Here is a 25104-nt window from a genome sequence, read left to right as displayed (position 1 = left end):
GGGTTCTTAGAGCTGCTGGGTCTTGACTCTGATGACATCTACATGTGAGCATATGTTGTAATACTATAAAGCTATTAAATACTATTTAGATTATGTTGCTGTGGTTGAAAGAAAGATGTGAGAGGGATGTAACTATAGATCATATATTATATATCTTAACATAAGAATGTGATCTGTGCTATGCACTACTTCACCTACATTTTAGGGAGGACTGTCAGATTTGCACCACATTAATGGAAGGAAAGTCCACACCAAAGCCTCCACCCACTGACTGGGTGTAAACCATACCTGATCAGATCAGATCTTGTACTTATTTTGCCTAAGACCCAACTTTTCTAGTTCCTTTCAGATAAACTAAACCTAGAAATGTGTGCCACATGACATACACAAGACATGTTGCAGAGCCATGAGAGTGCCATAGTTCTTTGGACGGTGCTTGCCTTGTCCCCTACCCTTCAAAGCAGTTCCTTTTTCACAGGAGAAGGAAGTAAGAGTAGAGGATCTGTCCACATAGCAGAATATTAATACTGAGCTGGTTGCTTGCATATGGATTAACACCCCAAAGAACAAAGCAGGAAGGAGGTGTTTCTTAACTTGAGGTTTTCCCCAGGTAAATTGTCCTCAAGTAAATCATCTGGTCACTAAATGACTCTTGCCTTGGAAGGATGAGGGTACCACGAAGAGTTAAGGAAAGTGGCAGAGTTTAGAAATCACCGCTATATGGTCCTTCCATGGAACAAATAAACAAACAAACAAAACCTCCCGTTCTGCTTAGCTGCAGCTCTTCATGTGAGGTGAGGCAGCTCTCTAGGACAGCACAGATCCCCATCTTGGGAGAAAAGAAAGAGTCAGAGCTGGGGCATGAATCATTGTTGTGTGATTCCACACGGATGATGGTGGTCTCAGAACTCAAGGGCAGGAGTGCAATTTGAGCACTAAAGGGATGGAAAAAATAGAGTGGAACTGACCTGGGTCCCTGAGGTCTCTCCTTTTCCAGGCTAATGTCATGTTTTAACCAAACCTTGCACGTCGAGCTTTCTTTCCTAATGCGCTGAGCTGCACGATGACTTCAGAATAATAATAAGTTTTTCCACGGCCTTGTGTTTAGGTTGAGGGGGGGACTAGGTTTACCATAGTGGAACCAGTGGAACCCGGGTGGTGCCTGCAGGCTGAGTCTGGGAGAAAACCTCATCGCTAGGAGGTGAAAACAGATGGTTAAATGCTCTTCTGGAGACCCACTTGATCATTATTATTATGATTTCATATTTCATGCATGCCTGAGAATTCCTGGTTCAGTTTCTGTCTCATCTTCCTCTAAAACGGCAGGTGGCAAGAAGAGCATATTATTCTCATTTATTTTTGCAGTCTTCGTGGCTCTCTTAGACTGTTTGCCACCCAGAAGGGGACATCATCTTCTTTCTAGAAAATCAGGAATGTCAGTGACTTGTATCCCAGAGCCAGCCCTACTGTGCAGCGTTGCCTTCGTGCCCTCCCACCCCCAGGTGCTGCTCCCCACATGAGGGTAGATGGGTGTAGCAGTAGTTTATTTAGAATCTAGCTGACAGCTCAGGTGCTCCATCATGGTGGCAGGAGTATCATCGACCAGCCCATAGTCTCCAGCTCACGGTCCCCCAGCCAGTCCCAGAATTTTAGAGGCATGAAAGAGAGATCCAGGGGCTGGAGGCTGTCTCCAGTTCAAACAGACCAAGTTGAGAAGAATACATGTTTCCTTTCTCAGCTTAAAGTTGCTAAGGGGAAGCAGTCCTACAGGCAACTTGCAGGGAGATGTGGGCTTTACATAACATGAACGATATGCACCCTTTATTGCTTGCTCTGTTCTTCATGCTACTAACCAGACTCTGTTGATATTGTTTTGATTTTCGTTTTGTTTGGGGGGGTTGCTTTGCATGTCATTCTTCCTCTTGGCTGTTAGTTGCGGGGGTTGAGCCTTTTCCTTTCTGTGATTCAGGTGCCTCACTCTTTCCTTTCCAGGTTCTTCCAGTTCTTTTAACATGTCAAACTCTGGAGATTTGTTCATGAGCGTGCAGTCACTCAATGGGGATTCTTACCAAGGGGCCCAGGTTGGAGCCAACGTGCAATCACAGGTAGGGACCCAGCCAATGTGCCGCCAGATGAATGCCTTAGAGTCCAGGAGCCATCAGTCGGACTGGCACTTCCTGCTTCTGTCCAGACAGAAAGAGACAGAGAGAGATGTAGAGACCAAACCTTACCAACAACCAAACCAAAACAAAGACAACCACTGTCGTGGGGAATCTTGTCCACACTTTGTGAATGCATTTGGCTCTGGCTTGTCAGTCATACGAGGAAGGCAGGAGAGGAGCAAGCGCAGGGTGAGGTGACTGAGGCAAGTGGACCCAGTGTATTCTTTGCTCACAAAAGGGAAAGGAAGGAGTTCACTCTGTCGGCTTGCTTTCCAGGTTTCTTTCTGGTTTGTTGGTTTTTCCACACGCAACGTTTGCCCAGTATGGAGGTCATTAATGACTAGGCACATACCTAAGTATTTCAGGGTTTCATTTTAACCTTTAAAAATACCCAGTCAGGTTGACTAAACTCATCTTTGTGGTCATCCTTGAGGTCAAGGGACTTGAGTTTCTGGTGACAAGTCTGGTCCATGCTGGGAAACAAAACTCAAGTCGTGTGGCGTAAGCCCTCAGCATGCCTTAGTCAGCAGCTTGCCTTCATGACAACTCAGAAGCCATCCTTCTGTGTGAGCACACAGCCTGACATGACGGGGTGAAGTTGTGTGCTCTGGGTCAGGGTCGCTAGGACGATTCTGAGCCGTGCCCACCCAGGGTCCCACCTGCGTGAGGAACAAGAAGCATTATGTGCCTGGAATAGACCAGCTGGCTGGCGATTCAGCCCCTTGCTTTGGAAACATTGCCTGGCACCAAGTTTGAAGATACATGGTCAGGTTTTGGCCAAAAGAGTAGACAAACGGCCATTATTTAAGTCCTCAAAAAGACAGCATTAGTCGCATACTGTTCTCTCTGTGAGGTGGCTGGCTGGCCCTTCTAAACAGAACCTTGACTTTTATAAGCTCCTGAGCAAAGAAATTATATAGGACGATCTGGAAGGAAGGGAAAGATCTTTCAGCCTCCCCACTCACCCACTCCATCACGCAATCCCTGCTGTCTTATGCAACAGTAGTTTCATTGTTGGGAAACCCAGCTTTCTTTGACCGTTTTTCTACCTTGCTTACTAAGCTCAGAAAGGATAATGGATTTGGCAGAGAGTGGAGGCCCAGCCTCCTAATGGTTCCTTTCCCAGGAAGAATATCTCCAATGGTTGCATTAATTTGGCGTGCCCGAACGGTAGCCTGTGTGCTGATGACCTGTGTCACTTACCTGCATCTCTCTGACTAATCTCCTCTCTGTTGTTGTTCATCCGTTTAGGTGGATACCCTTCGCCATGTTATCAGCCAGACAGGAGGATACAGTGACGGACTCGCAGCCAGTCAGATGTACAGTCCGCAGGGCATCAGTGTAAGAAAACAAGGCTCCCCCCACCCTTTGTTTCTATTCTATCACTGCCAATTATTTCAAAGCCACAGGGCTCAGAATGCCACTTAGTAGGACTTATCTTAGCTTTACGGTCACCTAGTTTCTTGTTTCTGTATCAGTCATGCCATCGGCAGCATTCTACCCTCAAAAAAAGTGGCGATTGGGCAGGCTTCATGCAGGCAGCTGGCGTCTAGGGCTGTCACACACAATCAGTGTTTGCATGGCACCTGCGGCCACATGCTTTCAGCTGAGAGGGGCTGCCAAACAGGTGACACCTTGTACAGTGGTAGGAGATGTCGCCACAAGCAGGGACCTGAGAACCTGATGGGGAAGGACCGGTAACCGGCATCCCCTGCATCCTGGTCTGTGGTCTTTAACAAAACACCTTTCTCCAATCTAAGGATGATTTAAGAAAAATTAACACAGAGGCTGGCGAGGTTGAGGGGGTGGGGAGGGGTGCAGACCATCTTCTACTTGTTCTTGGGCGCACTGGCGGCTCCTGACTAGCATGAAAATTCATAGCGACAAGCTATGTCGCACAGAGTGAAATCGATCAGACAGACACAAGGAGAACCGAGTGTAGATTTGGGACAGCAATCCAACTTGATTTCTCAGATCAATCGTCCGCTATCTCAGCAGCGGTGACAGCAAGCTGGGACAAGAGGGCAGCCTGGAAAAGGAGGCTGTTCTTTGGATCAGGGGTGATTTCTTAGGCTTTTAGAGGTCATGAGATGCTCCAGTAGAACTACTGGCTCAGAACTAAGAAAACTGTGATTGGATGATGGTGAGGAATTTTTTTTTTTTTCATTTCTGTTGTTGGGATTAAAATACATGGGTGACGGAAGGAAGGAAAGGTGGGCGTTGTATATAGTGTAATCCTCGCCTATACTAATTGAGGTATGGCATCTGCAATGAAAATAGTGAGAGCTTTTCAACTCTACATTGGTGAAATTGTACATGACTATGGCCAGACTGGAAGGAAACAAGAGGGTACCAGCTGTTTCATCAGATGAGGAATGGTTGAGAAAAATTAGGAATTCTTAACCTATTAAAGAGAAGGTTTGATGGTAAGTAATAGTTAGACACATGCTGTCATCTGTGAGATATTGGCTTCATTCTGAATGATCTAAAGGGTAGAACCCTGAGTAGAAACATTTTGCTTCAACATTGGAGGGGCCTTTCTTACAGTCAGTGCTGTCCAAAGAAGGGGTCTGTTGCCTATGGAAGCCAAGCATCCCCATCATTGGAGCATTCAGGCGTGGTTTGGCTAAGTATTAATACTTGGTCAGGATGTTGTGGAAGAGGGTTAAGTACCAGGTGGTAACTGTCCTGGTGACTTTAAAGGCCTCTTCCAAGTAAGAATTCTTTATTTTCTACCTTCCTTTGGCAAAATATCCTCTGAATTTCTGTAATATTTGTCAAGTTCCTCTCTGGGAGGGAAGTGGGAGGTCAAAGCTGACCCTGTTAGACATACTCTGGGCACCTGTGTCTGTTTTTTAGAAAGAGTTTCCAGAGTAGAAGGATTTTTCCTTTCTTGTGCTTATACTAATTATTCTTCTTATATTCGTGGCTGACTTGCCAGGTGCCTGCTTAGAAAAATCCAAGACAGTGTGATGGAGACTTCTCTTCTCAGAAATGGATTCCAAATGAATTAAGTTGTTCTGTGTTGGGGGAGCGCATAGGCATGTATACGTGGCCTGGATCTTTTTGAGCTGGAATATAGGTCTTTCCAGGCAAAGTTTTGCTCTGTGTGTAAGTGGATGAGAGGAACATGATGAAGGAAAAGAGTGTGGGGAGGAGACTGTGGGCACACTCAGAACGAGAACTGAAGAAACTCTACGTGACTGGGCAGGAAGTTGGGCTGACAGTCCTGCTAGTTGGCATCTTTCCTAATTGAGCAGAAGAGAGCCGCCCTCAGACTCAGGGGGCTCACCATGGGCCCCTCTGACGTCATCTGGTGGGCTGGGAATCATTTCTGAAATCGTGTAACCACACATGTGCAGACTATTATGTCTGATTACATAAACCCACCACAAAAAACTGGGCTGGAAAATGCCACTTGAAAGAGTCTCATTTTGCATTAATTTTTTTCCCCTGTGAACTGTGTTTATTTTATTCCAGGGTCTTTAGTACACAGGGTAAATGAATCAAAGGCTGATCATGATATGGTCTGGTCTTTTGGTATCAATTTTAAGTTGTGTCACCTGCAGGAGACTAAGCTTGTCAGAGCTATTTTTAGAGAGTGGTATTAGATGCCGAGACATGCGTATGTACAGAGAGGGGTACTGGCTGCTAGGAGGAGAGAGAGAAAAAAAGGAGTGAGATGAGAAGAGACAAGGACAGGAATGAAAGATTTGAGCCAAGGAATAAAAATAAACAATTCCAAAACCCAAGGAGGCAATGGAATTCCCAGCTGGGCTCTGGATTGTGTTTCACTCAGCGGACGACATTTTCTGGGCAGCCTTTATCTGCTCTCCTGACTAGGTTTTTACAGCACCCACATCTTATCCAACCAGCGTCTATTTTAAATCTCATGGAGTTCAGACCACTTGCATTAACTCAGCCCATGTAGCAATGGGGTCACAATGTGTAGTGGTAAGAACCCTGCGCTGGGAGTTGAGAGACTCTGGTCCTTGTTACTCACATGTGTCCATGGACAGGCGTCAAACCTTGTCTTTATAAAATGGGGGTAGTAATTCCCACTCTTAATACCTTCATGGCTGCTTTAGGGGAAATGAGAAAATAGGTAGGAAAGGTCTTGGCAAAGCATCAGTTGTTCCACATGAGTGCAGATGAAATGTTGTAAGTGATAACTTTCTAATTTGACCTTCTTCCTCTGTGTGAGTAGTTTTCCCAGTAGGTAGTTCCTAGTGAAGATAGGTTAGGACACAGTTGCCATTTTTTTCCCTCTTCTGATGGAAAGGTATGCTTTTGAAAAGGATGCAGAGTTATACAAGGCTTAAGGACCCCCTTCCTTAGCCATGGTGAGCGTTAAATTATAGCTCCTTAAGTGCTTTGTGTTCTCAAATGACAACGGGCAGTGTTTACTGGGCTTAGAGTGGTTCTAAGAGATGGAGGGAGATTATTGCACTTCTCCGTCCATCAGACAGGCTGAAAGATCACTTAGCTCTCAAAGCCACTCTTTGCTTTCCTTTCCCATGGCCACCACCTTGCTTCTAGAAAAGCTTATTAGCTAGCTATTGTGCATATTTCTTAATTACCATTACTGCCTTCAGTGTCTCCTTTTTCTTACCCACATCCCCTGAATTTTGTCATTCCTTGCCCAGAAATCATGAGCACCTCTCTATTGCCCACCTAGGAAAATGCAGTCCCTGAGTCTGACATTCAGAATCCTCCACGCTCTGGCCCTATCTACTTATCCATCCCCCTCATCCTGTCATCCAGTAATCTTTGGATGCCAAGCAATGTGGTCAGCTCACCTTTACCTGGCTACACACATCCCCCAACCTTCACACCTATGTGTCATCTATGGAAATGTCCTTTCTTCCTATATTACCTTCTGTGTCCCACTCACTCCCCCACATCACTGACTGTCCCACACCTAGCTCCTCCTCACTGTTTGTCTTCTTAACCCTCCTTTCGCTCTTCTCTCTATCATATATATACATTCCCTTGCATTACAGATATGTGCACAGACACACTTCACACTCTCTGTATTTCATTCCCAAATACATGTCCTAAAATATATATATATTAGTTGCTCAAATTATGTTTGTTGAATGAATAAATCAGATAGAAGGAGACAAGTTACCACTGAATTTTAAAATGCCACATCTTACATAACAGCTGTAAAGGATCCAGTGATGACTTTTCTCTTAAATGATTACTAACTCACAATAGGCTCTCTTTTTAACTCAAAAAGCTTTTTAAGTATTCCTTTTTGGAAAAACTTTTTGACCAAGGCAGATTCTCTGAGAATAAGAGTCAGATCAGCATTAAATAAATTAAGCTGTACAGTAATGATATTTTCAAGAGAATTATCACTTTGAATTCTTTAATGCTATCTTTCTTAAAAGAATCCCCTTACCAAAACCTGTTTATGGGGTAGCCATCCACATAGCAAGAGAATATCTTTTCTTTAAAAAAAAAAAAAATTTATAACTGTAGTTGATTTAAAATATTGTGTTAATTTCTTCTGTGCAGCAAAGTGACTCAATTATACATACACACATTCTTTCTCATATCCTTTTCCATTATGGCTTGTCACGGGATGTGGAATATAGCTCCTTGTGCTTTACAGCAGGACCTTGTTGTATATCTATCCTATATATAATAGTTTGCATCTGCTAATGCCAAACTCCCAGTCCTTCCTTCCCCTCCCCCCCCAGCCCCCCTTGGCAACCACAAGTCTGGAGAACATCGGTTTTTATAGGGTTCTCAATGCTGTCTCTACCAGACTTTGGACCAGAACCTGTACGAACAGGTAAAAGGTAGCAGCAACTTGAAGTCAGGAAACTTGGATTCTTCTTGTGGCTTTTCTTCTGGCAAGTCTCTTCATCTCTATATCATTCATCTGTCAAATTTTCCCAGTGAATAAGCTCTAAGGTCCTTTCAGCTTAGTTAACTCTGGAGTCCTACAAGTATGTTTTTTGATTTCTACTGTTCACTTCAGGGACAGCAGACTCAACCGTAGGCTCCTCTCGCCAGACAACTTTTGCATTTGAGTTCGCCTCCACCATGCTTTCTCGCTGCTCCATCACTTACCCCCGATCGGATCTTGTGGGAAGGAGAAAGCTTGCCTCATGTGAACTTCTTCCTTTGAATTCAGAGATTTGTGGTGGCAGAAAGCATTCAGTTTTTAGAGTGAAATGATTTATTTTTAATTATTTTAGAATGTGACATAAATGAGTAAGTTCATTCCAGTCCCCTCTTAAATGTTGATAGATAACCAATGTAAGAGTTTTCTTACTCAAAGGATGAAGTGAAAATGGAAATAAAGTGTTGGTGTTCTCTCTATAAAGGCAGAGTGCCATTAACGTCAGTTGATGAAAGAAAAATCTCATTGATTTTACTTTGTGATAATCATAGTAGTGGAAAAATAGCGATGAAGCTTTGATCTTTGTAAACCATAACTTACGTGTTTTTATTTTTGTTTTTGCTTTTTCCCATGTTAGGCAAAGGGACAAAAGGACATTTACAAAGAAAAGAAATAAAAAGTAGAAATTGAGGCAAAAAATAGTCAACTATTTTAGTGAACATGTTTCAGGCATTTGGATATCACAGAGGTTACTTGGTAATACTTGGCCACATGCCATCATTTTAATTTTTTCTTAACTGCTTCTGAGAGACCTCCTTCCAGTTAAAGTATATAAGATGTTGCCACATGTGGAATTGTAGGGAATTGTGGGGAGTGAGAATGATAATTAAAAATCATATGCAGATCTTTAAAAACTCACTTTAATTATATGAAGTCTTAATTGTTATACCGAACCAAATGTGAATTTTGAAGATATTAAAACATTCAGATGTGCCCCAGTTTGTTGCCTTTGGGCTCCTCTGGTCCTATGGACAGGTAGCAGTGAACAGCGCCAGGCTCGTGGGTAAAGAGCGTGAGGACGGGCTTGAACACGGTGAACCCGCATCTGCAGGGTTGAAGGCAGGGGTACAGAGCTGATGGACTCCTGCCTTCCAGAAGCCTATAGCCTGGTTCTCCCTGATGACAGAGCCTAAAGGAAACCAGAGTAAGTCCCTTTAACGTCTTACATGATGTGGCCTTTAAGCCTTAATACTGTATCAACTGAGCATCTGAGACCAGAAAAGTATTCTGTTTGAGTCCACAATAGTTGAAGCAAAAAAAAAAAAAAATCCCAATATTGTAATTTCATATGCAATCCATTGGTTTTCCTCAGCTGCCAGGTAAAAGTCCTTATAGGTATAAAAGGTGAATGAGGCCAGATCATTCAATGGCATATTCATATATTTATTCATTCATTTATTCATATATTCATTCATCTATTCATTCAATAAATATATCATCAATAACATTTTTGACCTAAAGGAATGAGGCTACTTCATAATATATTCAGGTCAAGTTGGAGACCCTGATGCCAATCAGGAAGTATTTTAACTTTCAGTCTCACACAACATTTTATTTGAGATTAGGCTTCCTGTTCTTGGAATACTAGGTAGGACAAGGGAACTAATAAATTCTGTAGTTTAGGAGGGGATTTGAAATTAAGTTATAAAGCAAAAGAGAGGAATTCAAGACCAACTAGCAATAGTTTGAGAAATCTACTCCCCTCCTGACAAAAATGTCATACCATGAACCTATAATAAAGTATCCTTTTGTGGAGATGACGTTCTCTTTAGAAGTAGAAGTAGTCACAAAGAATTTTGTTGATCTCAAACCTAGTGATACAGTCACTCCAAACATGATCACATTTAAAGTGTATGTGGGGAAATGTGTATATGTATCTTTCATTTCTGCTACTTTCTGCCTGTGTGACTGGACAAGTCACTTTCTCTCGATAGGATTCAGTTTCCTGAACTCTAGAAAGGACAGTTGAGCTGAATGATGTCAAAGGCCTCTTTCAGTATCCCTGTTCTTACAAGCATGATGTTTTTCCATTCCTAAGAAAATATGGGAGGAAAGGAAATATCTTAAAAGCTATAAGGAAAAGATAAATTTGTATTTTGGGGAAGAGTGTCACCTATGATATAACAATGGTACCATGCTATTTTCACTGAAATTGATACATCATCCTGCCCATTTGGGCCCACACGTGTTCCTGGACAGCCATGCTGTTTCTGGGCTAGGACCAGGTTAGTTGTTCCAGATTCAAGTCGCCCCTGCCTTCTGCTCTATAAAGAAAAAAAATTACAACCTCCAAAGGGCAGTTTGTTTTTGTGGTTGCTCCTGAAGGTGGCATAGCCCCTTAGACCTAAGTAAATATTAAGGTAATTAAATTGGCTGAATTCAATTGTGGAAAAAGTTACTATTGATTTCAGAAGATGGCCCCCTTTCCCTCTGGGAAGGAGTTTCATGTTCTTAGACAAACTTATTTTCAGATAAAATATTAAACCTCTTTTAAAGAAAATACAATTGTTATTTTAAAATTTGGTACATTTAAAAAATCTCTATCTCTGGCTCTAATTGAGTTTAGGGAAATTCTATTCCATGTCTTTAAATATTCTCCATTTTCACAGAGATATAAGGCAGAAGGCATGACTGACTTGAGTCTGAAGCAACTAACCAAAAAGTAAATGAATAAATGCTTTATTCAACAGATTTATTAAGAACCTTCTGATACCCGGTGCCAGGAATGCAAATATCAATAGGACATGGTCCTTGTACTCTGTAAAGTCACAGAAAGCTAGAAGGACTGGGAGTTTCCTGGTATAGTCCCCAGCTTCTCTGAAAGGGAAGGACTATGGCACCCAATATCATCAATGTAATATTATTTTTAAAGAATTTGGGGAATGGCCATCATAAAAGGTATTTACATATATATATATAATAATTCCTATCAACTAAAAATATATGCTTATAAACATGGATTGACTTTGCCATTCATTTATAGATTTGCAGGGTGACTCTGCCAAAAGTTATGCTTTCCAAAAGAACTTTTTTACACTGGTGGAAATTTCATTGATGTCCTATAAGTTAACCATTAGCCACACGTGGTTGTTAAGTACTTGAAATGTGGCTAGTGTGACTAAGAAAATGAATTTATTAATTATGTCTAATTTGATGGCTGGTGGCTGCCATGTTGGACAGAGCAATTCTAGATGCTCTGCCAGTCCCATAGTGGTCACCAAAAGTGGCACAATAGTGTTCATGCTGTGAAACAATAGACTTCCTAACACAGAACACAGAAAGGCATGCTTTCTGCTTAAATAAGCTTTTCCTTGTATAAATTGAACTCTATTAAAAATTAACCATATGCAAGAAGTTAACTCAGATTAGTGTAATAATGTGCTTTAAACAATGAATTAATTATATGAAGGAAGATTAAAAATACAAATACATAAATACCAACACTTATTATGGTTCTATTTGCAGCAATTTCCAACTCTGTCCTCCCCTAATCATCTAATTTAATAATTTTCCAAGCTTAAGCTATACATGTCTTTGAATTCATCTTGATTTAAACCTTTCTTTATGTCTAAAAACCCTTTGGGAATTAGAGAGGACCAGTCTCTGTTTTGGAGAAGGCAATGGCACCCCACTCTAGTACTCTTGTCTGGAAAATCCCATGGATGGAGGAGCCTGGTGGGCTGCAATCCATGGGGTCGCTAAGAGTCGGACACGACTGAGCGACTTCACTTTCACTTTTCACCTTCATGCATTGGAGAAGGCAATAGCACCCCATTCCAGTACTCTTGTCTGGAGAATCCCAGGGACGGGGGAGCCTGGTGGGCTGCCGTGTATGGGATCACACAGAGTTGGACACTACTGAAGTGACTTAGCAGCAGCAGCAGCAGCAGTCTCTGTTTTGGACCTCTCAGATGACCAGTCTTTGCTGGCAGCCTGTGCTTAGATGTTCCTTCCTCCGAAGTCAGCATCCTTTGCATCACCTGGGTGCTTGAAACCAATGAAGAATCTCAAGCCTCACCCAGACTCTTAAATCAGATTTCACATGTTAACCAGATCCCATGGTGATTCCTCAGCACATTGAGTTTGAGAAGCTCTGTTCTAGTGGGTAAAGCCTTTCAATACTGCCTAAGACTTCCCTAAGAAAAGGAATTATGTAGCTATCTTTGCATTAAAGATTCTTTTTTTTTTCCTTTTTTAATTTTTCCAGTTTTATTTTGAAATTTTCCAACATATAGAAAATTTAGAAGAGTTTTATAGCAAAACTTATCTGTATACCTATCACCTAGATTCTGTCATTAATGTTTTATTCCACTGGCCTCATCGTACATCCTTCTTTCATGTCTGTATCCTTCCACCCATCTATCAGTCCATCTTTTTTTCCTTTTTTGATGCATTTCAAAGACAACAGTGCACTTTCACCTAAATAAATACTGAAAGTGAAAGTGAAGTCGCTCAGTCATGTCCAACTCTTTGCAACCCCATGGACTGTCGCCTACCAGGCTCCTCTGTCCATGGGATTTTCCAGGCAATAGTCCTGGAGTGGATTGCCATTTCCTTCTCCAGAGGATCTTTCCAACCCAGGGATCGAACCCAGGTCTCCTGCATTGTAGACAGACGCTTTACCATCTGAGCCACCAGGGAAGTCCATATACTTCAAATAAATACTAATAAATGAATAAATACTACTAGTCCAAATAAATACTACTAGTATGTATATCACTTATTGGAGTTTGATATTTGTTTGTAGTTTTTTTCTCTTCTGAGGTAAAATTTTACACAATTAAATGTAAAAACAGTAAGCCTATCTTCTCTAAGTTTCATCTAAATTTCTTACCCTTCCCTTTCTTGGGTCTACCCCTTTCTCATAGTTTACAAAACAATCAAAAAAGAAGGAAAAGGAAGTATGAACTGAGCACAAGTTATCCACAGAAGAGCCTGTTCTTTGCCACCCTGTCAGATGTTCCCCTCCTCTTTCCAGCCCTAGCTACTTGCCACCCCTTCACTCTATCTCATGCTCAAACAGGCCCATTTAAAATGGAATAAGATGGTTTATTCTACATTTGCTTTAGGTTCTGACTTGATGTGCCTACTTTTATGGCTTTTAAGACTTATAGCCCTCTTCCATACTAAGAACTTTCAAAATATATAGACATAGAGACTAATGATATTTGGAAGTTAAATTATAATATGATTTCCTCACTTGTAAGAAATTACATTTCTCCTCGTTTAATCTTTTGCCATTTCTTCCCCTTTCTTCTCTAGTGTCTTTTAGTTTGAAGTCCAATTCATTTTCTGAAACCTCCCCCAAACTTCTATGAGCTTATTCGTTTTTCAAACTCACATACCTGTCTAAAATCATACTCTATTTCTCCTTCAGGAATTGATCTAGCCTGGGAGTGTGTAAGTCAGTCTCAGGAAACCTGTAGACCTAGAGGATGCTCTAACAGTAAGAGGATGAGGTTCTGATGAGGGAAGTTTCAGGTCTCTCTCTCATCAGAACTCAGGATAGAGGGACCCAGCATAACAACTGAGGGGTCTCGTGCCTTTTTAGAGGGGTGGAAGAACAAAAGCACAATTAATTACATGCTTGCTGCTCTGGGGATTACTTGAGCCTCCACCAATATCCATGTCTATACTAAGAATACTAGCTCATAATATTTATTGAGTGCCCTATGACAACCCACTCCAGTTTTCTTAGGGGCTTTCCTGGTAGAGAATCTGGGCTCAGACGACAAAGAATCTGCCTGCAGTGCAGGAGACCTGGGTTCATTTCCCTATTAGGGAAGATTCCCTGGAGAAGGGAATGGCCATCCTCTCCAGCAGTATTCTTGTCTGGAGAACTCCATAGACAGAGGAGCCTGTCCATGGGGTCGCAAAGAATCAGACACAATGGAGAGAGTAACACTTTCAACTTTTCAGTTTAGGCCAATGTCTTTTTAAACATTCTCGTCTCCATTTTATAGATGATAAAATGGAGACTCAAAGAGGTTAACTGGTTTGCCCAAGATCAAACTGCTAGTCAGTGATTGAGCCAGGATATGGACCCAAGATGGTCTAACTACAAAGCTTCTGTTCTTCCCCTTTATCCAGACCTACCCTTGAAACCCTAGTCCTTAAACGCTTAATTGAGGTGGTAAGAACCTTACAGTAAGAGAATCCATTATGTTTCCTGATAATTTATATTTTGGGGCCAGGCTGATGTGGGAAAGAGCTATTAAGAACTCAGTTATGACTGTTCTGTTATATATTTTATCAGGGTAGGTAGCATCTAGAAGGCTTAAGGTTGATTAGTTCTTTTATTAAAAGTAAATCTAAAAATTATATAGATAGTCCTTACCTGGATACAGCTTACTCTATAGCACTACTGTGTCATATTTGGTTAGCCAACTTAGCCAGGGATCCAGTTATCATACACAAGATGGAAGATGAGCATTGAGGAAACTGGGGCATTAACTATAGAAGTAACAGTTTTCCTAGATCAATAGAAAAGATAATAGGGAGCCACCCTGCTTCACAGGGCCAGGACTTCTACCAAGTGTCGCTCTTTGTCAACGCTTAATACTTGGCATTTTTCATAATTGAAATGAGTAAAAATTTTCAAAAATGAGTTAAATGAATAAGTGCAACAAAGTACATGGATAACAAGCTTTATTCATCTATGGATGAATGAGGCTAAAAAATAGAAGAAAATAATGGCAAATTATAAAGATCCAGGAAACAAGAGAAGCATAATTAAGAAGAAAATAGGCAATGAAAGGATAAAAATGGCAAGAGATGGAGAAAATTGCATGTGAAATGGCAAAACGAAGGTTGCAGGCAATTATGATACACGAGCAGTAAAGAGAACAATTAAAACATAAAATAAGCTAGAATGAGTGGTTGAAATAAATAGCATCCACTGAGAGCATACTTAAAAAAATTATAAAACAGATCAAGTAGTAATACAATAAGGAAGTAGTATAAAGCAGTAAATTAAAGAACAATTAAAAATCAATAAGAAGAGAAAATTAACAGACTAAAATGACATTTAATAATTGTATTAATAACTAACACTTATTGACTTCTTCCCATGTGTTAGGCATTTTAAATGCATTAGCTTATTTAATTCAAGTTTATTAAAATACTTAGGATATTTAAAAAATGTAAACAAAAAAAGTTTAGAGGATGGTAAAATCAAGTATCACAACAACAACAACACAAATCTAAAGGTTAAAGAAACATACCTACAGTTGTCAGTTTTCATTCTTTGTCTAGTGCAATTGTTTTTGCTGCTGAAAGTCACCAAGTATCTGCCCTGGTACTTCTCCAGATCACATTCTAGAAGTGCCTGGCACTGTAAATGTTGGGTTTTTTTAAACCCCCTTGTGCTCGTAAGCTTGGCCTTTCCTGGAAACAATTGCTGGTAGTTAAAATCCTCAAGCAGTCGAATCCATGGTCCAGAACTCATGGCAATGAGAAAGCATCTCATAATCCTACTCAGTTTACAGGGTTTCAGATCAGATCAGTCACTCAGTCATGTCCGACTCTTGGCGACCCGATGAATCGCAGCACGCCAGGCCTCCCTGTCCATCACCAACTCCTGGAGTTCACTCAGACTCACGTCCATCGAGTCGGTGATGCCATCCAGCCATCTCATCCTTTGTCGTCCCCTTCTCCTCCTGCCCCCAATCCCTCCCAGAATCAGAGTCTTTTCCAATGAGTCAACTCTTCACATGAGTGGCTAAAGTTTCAGCTTTAGCATCATTCCTTCCAAAGAAATCCCAGGGCTGATCTCCTTCAGAATGGACTGGTTGGATCTCCTTGCAGTCCAAAGGAGTCTCAAGAGTTTTCTCCAACACCACAGTTCAAAAGCATCAGTTCTTCGGCATTCAGCTTTCTTCACAGTCCAACTCTCGCATCCATACATGACCGCTGGAAAAACCATAGCCTTGACCAGACGGACCTTTGTTGGCAAAGTAATGTCTATGCTTTTGAATATGCTATCTAGGTTGGTCATAACTTCCTTCCAAGGAGTAAGCGTCTTTTAATTTCATGGCTGCAGTCACCATCTGTAGTGATTTTGGAGCCCAGAAAAATAAAGTCTGACACTGTTTCCACTGTTTCCCCATCTATTTCCCATGAAGTGGTGGGACCGGATGCCATGATCTTCGTTTTCTGAATGTTGAGCTTTAAGCCAACTTTTTCACTCTCCACTTACACTTTCATCAAGAGGCTTTTTAGTTCCTCTTCACTTTCTGCCGTAAGGGTGGTGTCATCTGCATATCTGAGGTCATTGATATTTCTCCCAGCAATCTTGATTCCAGCTTGTGCTTCTTCCAGTCCAGCGTTTCTCATGATGTACTCTGCATATAAGTTAAATAAACAGGGTGACAATATACAGCCTTGACGAACTCCTTTTCCTATTTGGAACCAGTCTGTTGTTCCATGTCCAGTTCTAACTGTTGCTTCCTGACCTGCATACAAATTTCTCAAGAGGCAGATCAGGGTTTAGATGAGGATTATCTTCTCCCAGAAGTTCTTTCTAGTTGCTACATAGTATATACTTACTGCACAGGGCTTGGAATGGGAGTTCTGTTTTCTCTATTTTTAAAGAGACTCCAGAAATCTGGATTTTGGCAATATTTTCTCTATTTATTTTTTCTTTAAATTTTTAATTTATGTTGAAATATAATTGATTAACAATGTTGTGTTAGGTTCAAGCATACAGCAAAGTGACTCAGCTTTACATATACATGTATCTATTCTTTTTCAAGTTTTTTTTTTCCCCCATTTACATTATTACAGATTATTGAGCAGAGTTCCCTGTACTATACAGGAGAGGCTTGTTGTTTATCATTTTATTTTTTTAACTTTATATTTTATATTGGAGAATAGTTGATTCTTCCTCTCAGGCCTAGGTTTCTGAAGAGGATTCTAGTTTTGGATTTCAGCCTGCAATCAGACCTGGTACCTAGCAGTTCGTAATGCGTGCTTTTTGCAGTGAACTACTTGAACCTATTGTCAGGAGGCTTTTCTTTACTTTTTTTCTTATTTTATTGTTGTAAATGAGTAACCAACTTGTGGCTGGATTTTCTGTGGCTGGATTTTCTGTCCGTCTGGAACCGCTACATGTTTTTGTATTTCTGTGGTCCAGAGTCTTCCCTTTAGAGAATGGTTTTCCTTCTTTTTATTTCTATTTATCACATCCTTGTACCCATTTTTACCTCCAACTTACATATATATCCTGTTACCCGGTAATCTTTACTATTTCCCCTGAGAACTCTTTAATGGGTGTGTTCAAAGACCAGATATCTGTTGCTGTTTCTTCTCTTCCTCATACTTTTCTCTGGGACAGGTGTTGTCTCTGAGGACTTGAGCTTAATCTGCAATTCCTTCATTTATTCATTCGTTCACTCTTTAGATCAGCAGGCATTTGCTTGGAGTTTATTATTAACCAGTTACTGTTGTGTCATTGGGACACAGAAAACAAAAAGGAGATCAAGTGCTTCTTCTCAAGCAACTCTCCCATCTCGTCCAAGTTAATTGTTATGTTTAACCTCCTTCCTTTGACCCTATTTTTGTAGAATGGGAAAAACAACTGATTAATACTCTTCACAGGTAATTATATTTTGAGAGAGCCGTGAAATCACCTGCTAACGCTTTCTTCTCCAGGCAAAAGTCTCTCTTAACCTCTCTTTCTTCCTCAGACCTAGATTAGACCATTAATTGCACTGGTCTTTTGTCCAATGAGCTCTGGAAGTTGGCCATGCCCTTTCAGACATGCAAGACAAAGATCTAAATTAGATATGAACTTTCCTTCCTATTTTGTTTCAATTTTACATTTACTTTTTTATTACCAATATTTAATGTAGAAAATTTGGAGAATGCAACAAAACCACACAGAAGAAAATTACTGTTAACTTTATGCTTGGCAGCCTCCTAGCATTTTGTGTATAAGTATGTTTTGTGTGGGTGTAGAAAAGTTAGGATCATATGGAACACATCATTTTGTAACCTACTTATTTTACTAAAAATATATTATGAATATTTTCCATATCATTAAACATTCTTCTCAAACATAAGTTTAATAGCTGCATAAGAGCTTGTTACTGGGAAAGTCCATAATTTATTTAATCAGTCTCTACTGTATAACATTTAAGCTTTTTTCTTTTTTTATCACTATTATTAATAACACCATGGTAAACATCATAGTACAGAAAATTCAGTGCATATTTTGCATTATTTCCTTGAACAAATTCTAAGAAATGGAGTTGCTGGATCAAAGGATATGAAAAAATCTAAGGCCTTTGTGATGTACGGTAAACTTTTCTCCTGGAAATGCCTATTAATTTATGGTTCCCACAAGCATTTTTGATCCTTTCCATTTCCTCATATTCTCAGTAACAATGTTTTAGCAGTCTCAGTCTTTGTTGATTATCACATTATACAATGGCATCTCATTTTTAGATTAATTTAATTTGTATCTCTTTGATTTACTAATGATTGAACATTTTTCATCTGTTTATTAGTCTTTTATATGCATTCTTAAAATGTTCATATTTTTCTTACTGATTTCTAAGAACTTACATAGTTCAGTTCAGTCACTCAGTTCAGTTCAGTCATGTCCGACTCTTTGCAGCCCCATGGACTGCAGCATACCAGGCTTCCCTGTCCTTCACCAACTCCTGGAGCTTGCTCAAACTCATGTTCATCGAGTCAGTGATGCCATCCAACTGTCTCATCCTCTGTCATCCCCTTGTCCTCCTGCCTTCAACCTTTCCCAGCATCAGAGTCTCTCTCAGTGAAGTCAGTTCTTCACATCAGGTGGCCAGAGAATTGGAGCTGCAGCTTAAGCATCAGTCCTTCCAATGAATATTCAGGACTGATTTCCTTTAGGATTGACTTCTTTGATCTCCTTGCAGTCCAAGGGACTCTCAAGTCTTCTCCAACAAAACAATTCAAAAGCATCAATTCTTCAGCACTTAGCTTTCTTCCTAGTCCAGCTCTCACATCTGTACATGACCACTGGAAAAACCATAGCTTTCACTACAAGGACCTTTGTCGGCAAAGTAATGTCTCTGCTTTTTAATATGCTATCTGGGTTGGATATAGCCTTTCTTCCAAGGAGCAAGCATCTTTTAATTTCATGACTGCGGTTACCATCTGCAGTGATTTTGGAGCCCAAGAAAATAGTCTATCACTGTTTCCATTGTTTCCCTGTCTATTTGCCATGAAGTGATGGGACCAAATACCATGATCTTTTGTTTTTTGAAGGCTGAGCTTTAAGCTAGCTTATTTACTCTCCTTTTTCACTTTCATCCAGAGGCTCTTTAGATCCTCTTTGCTTTCTGCCATAAGGATGGGGTCATCTATATATATGAGATTAACTGATACTTCTCCCAGCAATCTTGATTCCAGGTTGTGCTTCTTCCAGCCCAGCATTTCTCATAATGTATTCTGCATATAAGTTAAATAAGCAGGGTGACAGTATATAGCCTTGATGGACTCCTTCCGCAATATGGAACAAGTCTATTATTCCATGTTCAGTTCTAACTGTTGCTTTTTGACCTGCATACCGATTTCTCAGGAGTCTGGTATTCCCATCTCTTTAAGAATTTTCCATACTTTTTTGAGATCCACACAGTCAAAGGCTTTGGTATAGTCAGTAAAGCAGAAGTAGATGTTTTCCTGGAACTCTCTTGCTTTTTCTATGATCCAACAAATGTTGGCAGTTGGTCTCTGTTCCTCTGCTTTTTCTAAATCTACGTTGAACATCTGATAGTTCTCAGTTCATGTACTATTGAAGACCTGGAAAATTTTGAGCATTATTTTGCTAGCATGTGAGATGAGTGCAATTGTATGGTAGTTTGAACGTTCTTTGGCATTGCCTTTCTTTGGGATGAAGATGAAAACTGACCTTTTCCAGTCCCATGACCACTGCTGAGTTTTCCAAATTTGCTAGCATATTGATTGCAGCACTTTTAACAGCATCATCTTTCAGGATTTGAAATAGCTCAACTGGAATTCTGTCACCTCCACTATCTTGACTTTGCATTTCAGGATGTCTGGCTCTAGGTGAATGATCACACCATCATGGTTATCTGGGTCACCAAGATCTTTTTCTTGTAGTTTTTCTATGTATTCTTGCCAGCTCTTCTTAATCTCTTCTGCTTCTATTAGGTCCTTACTGTTTCTCTCTTTTATTGTGCCCATCTTTGCATGAAATGTTCCCTTGGTATCTCTAATTATCTTGAAGAGATCTCTAGTCTTTCCCCGTTCTATTGTTTTCCTCTATTTCTTTGCATTGGTCACTGAGGAAGGCTTTCTGTTCTCTCCTTGCTATTCTTTGGAACTCTGCATTCAGATGGGTTTATCTTTCCTTTTCTCCTTTGCCTTTTGCTTCTCCTCTTTTCTCAGCTATTTGTAAGGCCTCCTCAGACAACCATTTTGCCTTTCTTTTTCTTGGGGATAGTCTTGGTCACCACCTCCTGTACAATGTTACAAACCTCTGTCCATAGTTCTTCGGGCACTCTAATCTATCAGATCTAATCCCTTGAATCTGTTTACCACTTCCACTGTATAATCATAAGGGATTTGACTTAGGTCATACCTGAATGGTCTAGTGGTTTTCCCTACTTTCTTCAATTTAATTCTGAATTTTGCAATAAGGAGTTCATGATCTGAGCCACAGTCAGCTCCTGATCTTGTTTTTGCTGACTGTATAGAGCTTCGCCATCTTTGGCTGCAAAGAATATAATCAATCTGATTTTGGTATTGACTATCTGGTGATGTCCATGTGTAGAGTGTGTTGTTGGAAGAGGGTATTTGCTATGGTCAGTGCATTGTCCTGGCAAAACTCTATTAGTCTTTGCCCTGCTTCATTTTGTACTTCAAGGCCAAACTTGCCTGTTACTCCAAGTATCTCTTGACTTCCTACTTTTGCATTCTAATCCCCTATGATGAAAAGGACAACTATTTTTGGTGTTGGTTCTAGAAGGTCTTGTAGGTCTTCATAGAACCATTCAACTTCAGCTTCTTCGACATTAGTGGTTTGGGCATAAACTTGGATTGCTGTGATATTGAATGGTTTGCCTTGGAAACGAACAGAGATCATTGTGTCGTTTTTGAGATTGCGCCCAAATATTACATTTCGGACTCTTCTGTTGACAATGAGGACTATTCCATGTCTTCTAAGGGATTTTTGCCCACAGTAGTAGAGGTAATGGTCATCTGAATTAAATTTGCCCATTTCCATCCATTTTAGCTCACTAATTTCTAAAATGTTGATGTTCACCCTTGCCATCTTGTTTCATTACTTCCAATTTACATTGATTCATGGACCTAACATTCCATGTTCCTGTGCAATATTGTTCTTTACAGCATTGGACTTTACTTCCATCTCCAGTCACATCTACCACTGCACGTTTTTTTTCACTTTGGCTCTGTCTCTTCATTCTGGAGCTATTTCTCCACTCATCTCCAGTAGCATACTGGGCACCTACTGACCTTGAAAGTTCATGGGGTTCTCGAGGCAAGAATACTGAAGTGGTTTGCCATTCTCTTCTCCAGTGGACCACATTTTCTCAGAACTCTCCACCATGACCCATCCATCTTGGGTGGCCCTACACAGCATGGCTCATAGTTTCATTGAGTTAGACAAGGCTGTGGTCCAAGGGATCGTTTGGTTAGTTTTCTGTGATTTTGGTTTCGTTCTGTCTTCCCTCTGATGGATAAGAATAAGAGACTTGTCGAAGCTTCCTGATGGGAGAGACTGGCTGTGGGGGAATCTGGTTTTGTTCTGATGGGCAGGGCCGTGCTCAGTAAATCTTTAATGCAATTTTCTATTAATGGGCATGCCTGTGTTCCCTTTCTGTTGTTTGGCCTGAGGCCTAACTATAGTAGGGGTAATGGCAGTAATGGCAACCTCCTTCAAAAGGACTTTTTCCTGCACTTTTTTATTCAGTGCCCCTGACCCCGCAGCAGGCCACTGTTGACCCACGCCTCTGCTGGAGACTCTTGGACACTCACAGGCAAGTCTGGATCAGTCTCTTGTGGGGTCACTGCTCCTTTCTCCTGGGTCCTGGTGCACACAAGGTTTTGTTTGTGCCCTCCAAGAGTCTGTTTCCCCAATTCTGTGGAAGTTCTGTAATCAAATCCCACTGGCCTCCAAAGGCAAATTCCCTGGGAGTTTCAGTCCCTTTGCCAGATCCCCAGGTTGTGGGTCCTGAAACTTTCTTAACAGTATGAGAATTTCTTTGGTGTAATTGTTCTGCAGTTTGCGGGTAGTTTGTTTGGTGACTCTACGGTGGGTCTAATGGTGACCTCCTCCCAAGAGAGCTTATGCCACATGCTGCATGTCCCAAGTCTGCTGCAGCCAAAACCCCTGTCTGTACGGCCTGCCACTGCTCACCTATGCCTCCATAGGAGACACTCAAAACACTCAAAGGCTTACATAAGAAGGATATAATTCCATTTCTCACTTGGTCAATATTTAGAAAATAGAGAAAATTTTGTTTCTCAGTGGAGGAGGATGAATGAGGAATAAGGCCCCAGGTCTCATTCTGTTTCTGTGGAAAGTTCTTCAGAATGAAAGCTGGATAGTTACCCTAGGAAAACTAAGTGATCTTAAAAGAAATCTGAATGCTGCAATCTGAATTAGCATGACATTTTCTGTATTTCTAGTGTATGGAAAAACTCAGGACTATAAAATAGAAATCAATAGTTGTCTAAAAGAACCAGGAGATACATTAGTCTGTCAAAACTTTCCTTGAAGATTTATCCCATGTTTAGTATTCCCCTAAGAATTAGGAGTTGCCCAATAAGTCATTGACTAGTTTATAGCCAGGTGGAAGAACTAAAGCTACATATAATTTAAAAGCTTACTTATGACTTTAGCTAAACTTAAGTCTGAAAAATGGTCGAGTGACGAGATGTTTTCTCATATTTTGGAGCCTCTGTCTGTCTCCTTGCATCTTCTTTTACCATCTGAGAGGTAGCACATTCTTCTAGATGATTGAATTTTCACATTTTACCATCATCAGTCCCCTTGTCTGCCTTTCTCATTCCCTAGCAGAACACATACAGAAAAGCCAAGTCAGACTCCTGAGCCCACTGCACAGCTGGAAGATTTCCGCTGCACAGATTGCTGGGGCAGTCTAAAAGGAAAAAAAAAATTAAAATTTAAAAAACAACCCCCTTTTATACTTGGATGAGAATCTCAGAATGAAAGAGATTGTACGCCAGCATCCACTGAAGATATCTGGGGTGGTGTCAAAATAATACAGCATTCTTGAATATGCAGTTTCCAGGCACTTGCCCTCATTTTGGAGGTAAATAGAATTCTCAAAACAACAGGATCATCTGCTAAATAAAGCACAGTGGAGCCTCGTTCCCCATTCTAGCACATTCCCCTCAACGATCTCTATCTGCCTTTCCCCTACTACTTCCCAACATCCCACCCTACCCCCATCCTTCTGTTAGCTGTAATGACCCTGCTAACACTAAATGGCATTTGAGTGCATTAAGCAGCAGACTCTCTGGTGACATGGCAATTATGGCTCTGAAATAGATTTGGTGCGTCACGGAAGATAAGGGTTTTGAAAGTTTCTGTTGTGATTATAGCCTGTAACTCCCACAAATAATAGGCTTCAAAATAAGAGGCTGCCAACGGAGCCTTTGTGGCTTTGTCTCAGTGATGGCACGTAAATTGCTATTAATGTCCTAAGTGTACTTGAATATGCCAGTCTTTGGGATGTGAAGTTGGCTCGGTGTCTCTCTTTACGCAGCATGTCATTGTTGGTCTGATAATCTGGGGTAATTGCTGTCTCTTGGATGGTCAGGAAAGTGTAAGAGGCTTTAGCTTCCTGTGTGATGGTAAATAGCCTCGCGGTTTACACCACGAGTTATGTGTGTTTCGTAGCAAGCCACTGTTTGTTGTTCAGGTGTGTATACAATCCCTGGGAGTGTCCCGAGTAGATAACAGCCTTTCAACAAAGCCAGGGCAAAATCAAAGGTTACAAAAATAAAATGAAGAATCTGGGCCTGTCTGTATCAGCCAATCAGTTAATTCATACTAAGAGTTAAAAAAAAAAATCCTTTGTTTGAATTTTTCATATTTGGCTATATGAGTGAATATAATTATCTGTTGTCTTAATAGAGCTATACGTTTCCAGCATCTGCAGTATTTCTCTGTGTGTATGCACAGTTTTAGGTGCTATAAGTATTTTCTGAACATGTATTAGCTCTACATCAATATGATAAAGTGTGTGGAAGTTTTCCATGTTTTTGTACAGTTTGTAGATGTGTATAAGTGTGTGTGTGTGTGTGTGTGTGTGTGTGTTGTTTTTGTAGATCTGGGTGTAGAGGATGTTTATTCAGATATAAATATCTTTCTGCACAAAGACACTTCTATTTAGCTAAAGCAAGCTGAGCTTATTTTTCTTTGTCTCTAGAAAGTTAAATAAAATAAATTTGAAGTTTTCACTTCCTGTGTATACATTTAACCTAAGGATCCCCTAAGTCTGTGAGACATGGAAACCTTGTATATAACTGTCCTATTTGCACTTCAAACAGAAATCCCAAAGCATCCCAGCCTTAAACTCAGAAATGTACGCTACCTCATAGCCTGTACAAGCTACGAAAGGTTCAATCCAGACCATGCTCTGTGCCTCAAGTGCCTTACGTGGCAGTGTTAATTCTGGGCCTTCACAACTGATGAATTAGGAAAGGGTGAAACTCCGGAGGTGCCACAACAGATCTTGATCTCAGAGTTGACATACCCGTGCCTTTCAATCGTGTGTCACTGGCTACTGGCAGAATGGTGCACTGTAATGGTGCTGCCGTTTTGCAGTTGGCTTTTGATTGAGTGCCCTTGAGTGCATGCCGCAAAAGGTTAGACATAATGATTTGCAATAAGAGAGTTCACAATCATACCAAACAAACTTGGATTGGGGTTCTCATCTTACTATATAGCCCACGAGCTGACATCACCAATGGAAGATATAATGTATTAGCTAGAAAGATGGCAGGACACATGGTGATTTCTCA

General features: G+C 40.7%; 1 protein-coding gene across 8 annotated transcripts in view; it reads left to right on the top strand.

Moving 5' to 3' along the window:
• PBX1 (PBX homeobox 1) overlaps window positions 1-25104 on the top strand; it is a 335848-nt gene that overhangs the window by 261175 nt on the left and 49569 nt on the right. For 4 of the 8 annotated variants that reach the window (XM_055587221.1, XM_055587220.1, XM_055587219.1 and 1 more), the window contains 2 exons: window positions 1993-2105; window positions 3414-3503. In XM_055587221.1, the coding sequence (XP_055443196.1) occupies window positions 1993-2105; window positions 3414-3503 (203 nt within the window). Of the gene's footprint in view, window positions 1-1992; window positions 2106-3413; window positions 3504-22021; window positions 22277-25104 lie in introns of those variants that run through there. The other 4 variants (XM_055587226.1, XM_055587225.1, XM_055587222.1 and 1 more) reach the window with 3 other exon arrangements.

Source organism: Bubalus kerabau, chromosome 6 (assembly GCF_029407905.1).
Source record: "Bubalus kerabau isolate K-KA32 ecotype Philippines breed swamp buffalo chromosome 6, PCC_UOA_SB_1v2, whole genome shotgun sequence".
Lineage (NCBI taxonomy): Eukaryota > Metazoa > Chordata > Mammalia > Artiodactyla > Bovidae > Bubalus > Bubalus kerabau.
This window is presented reverse-complemented; position numbering and strand designations above follow the sequence as displayed.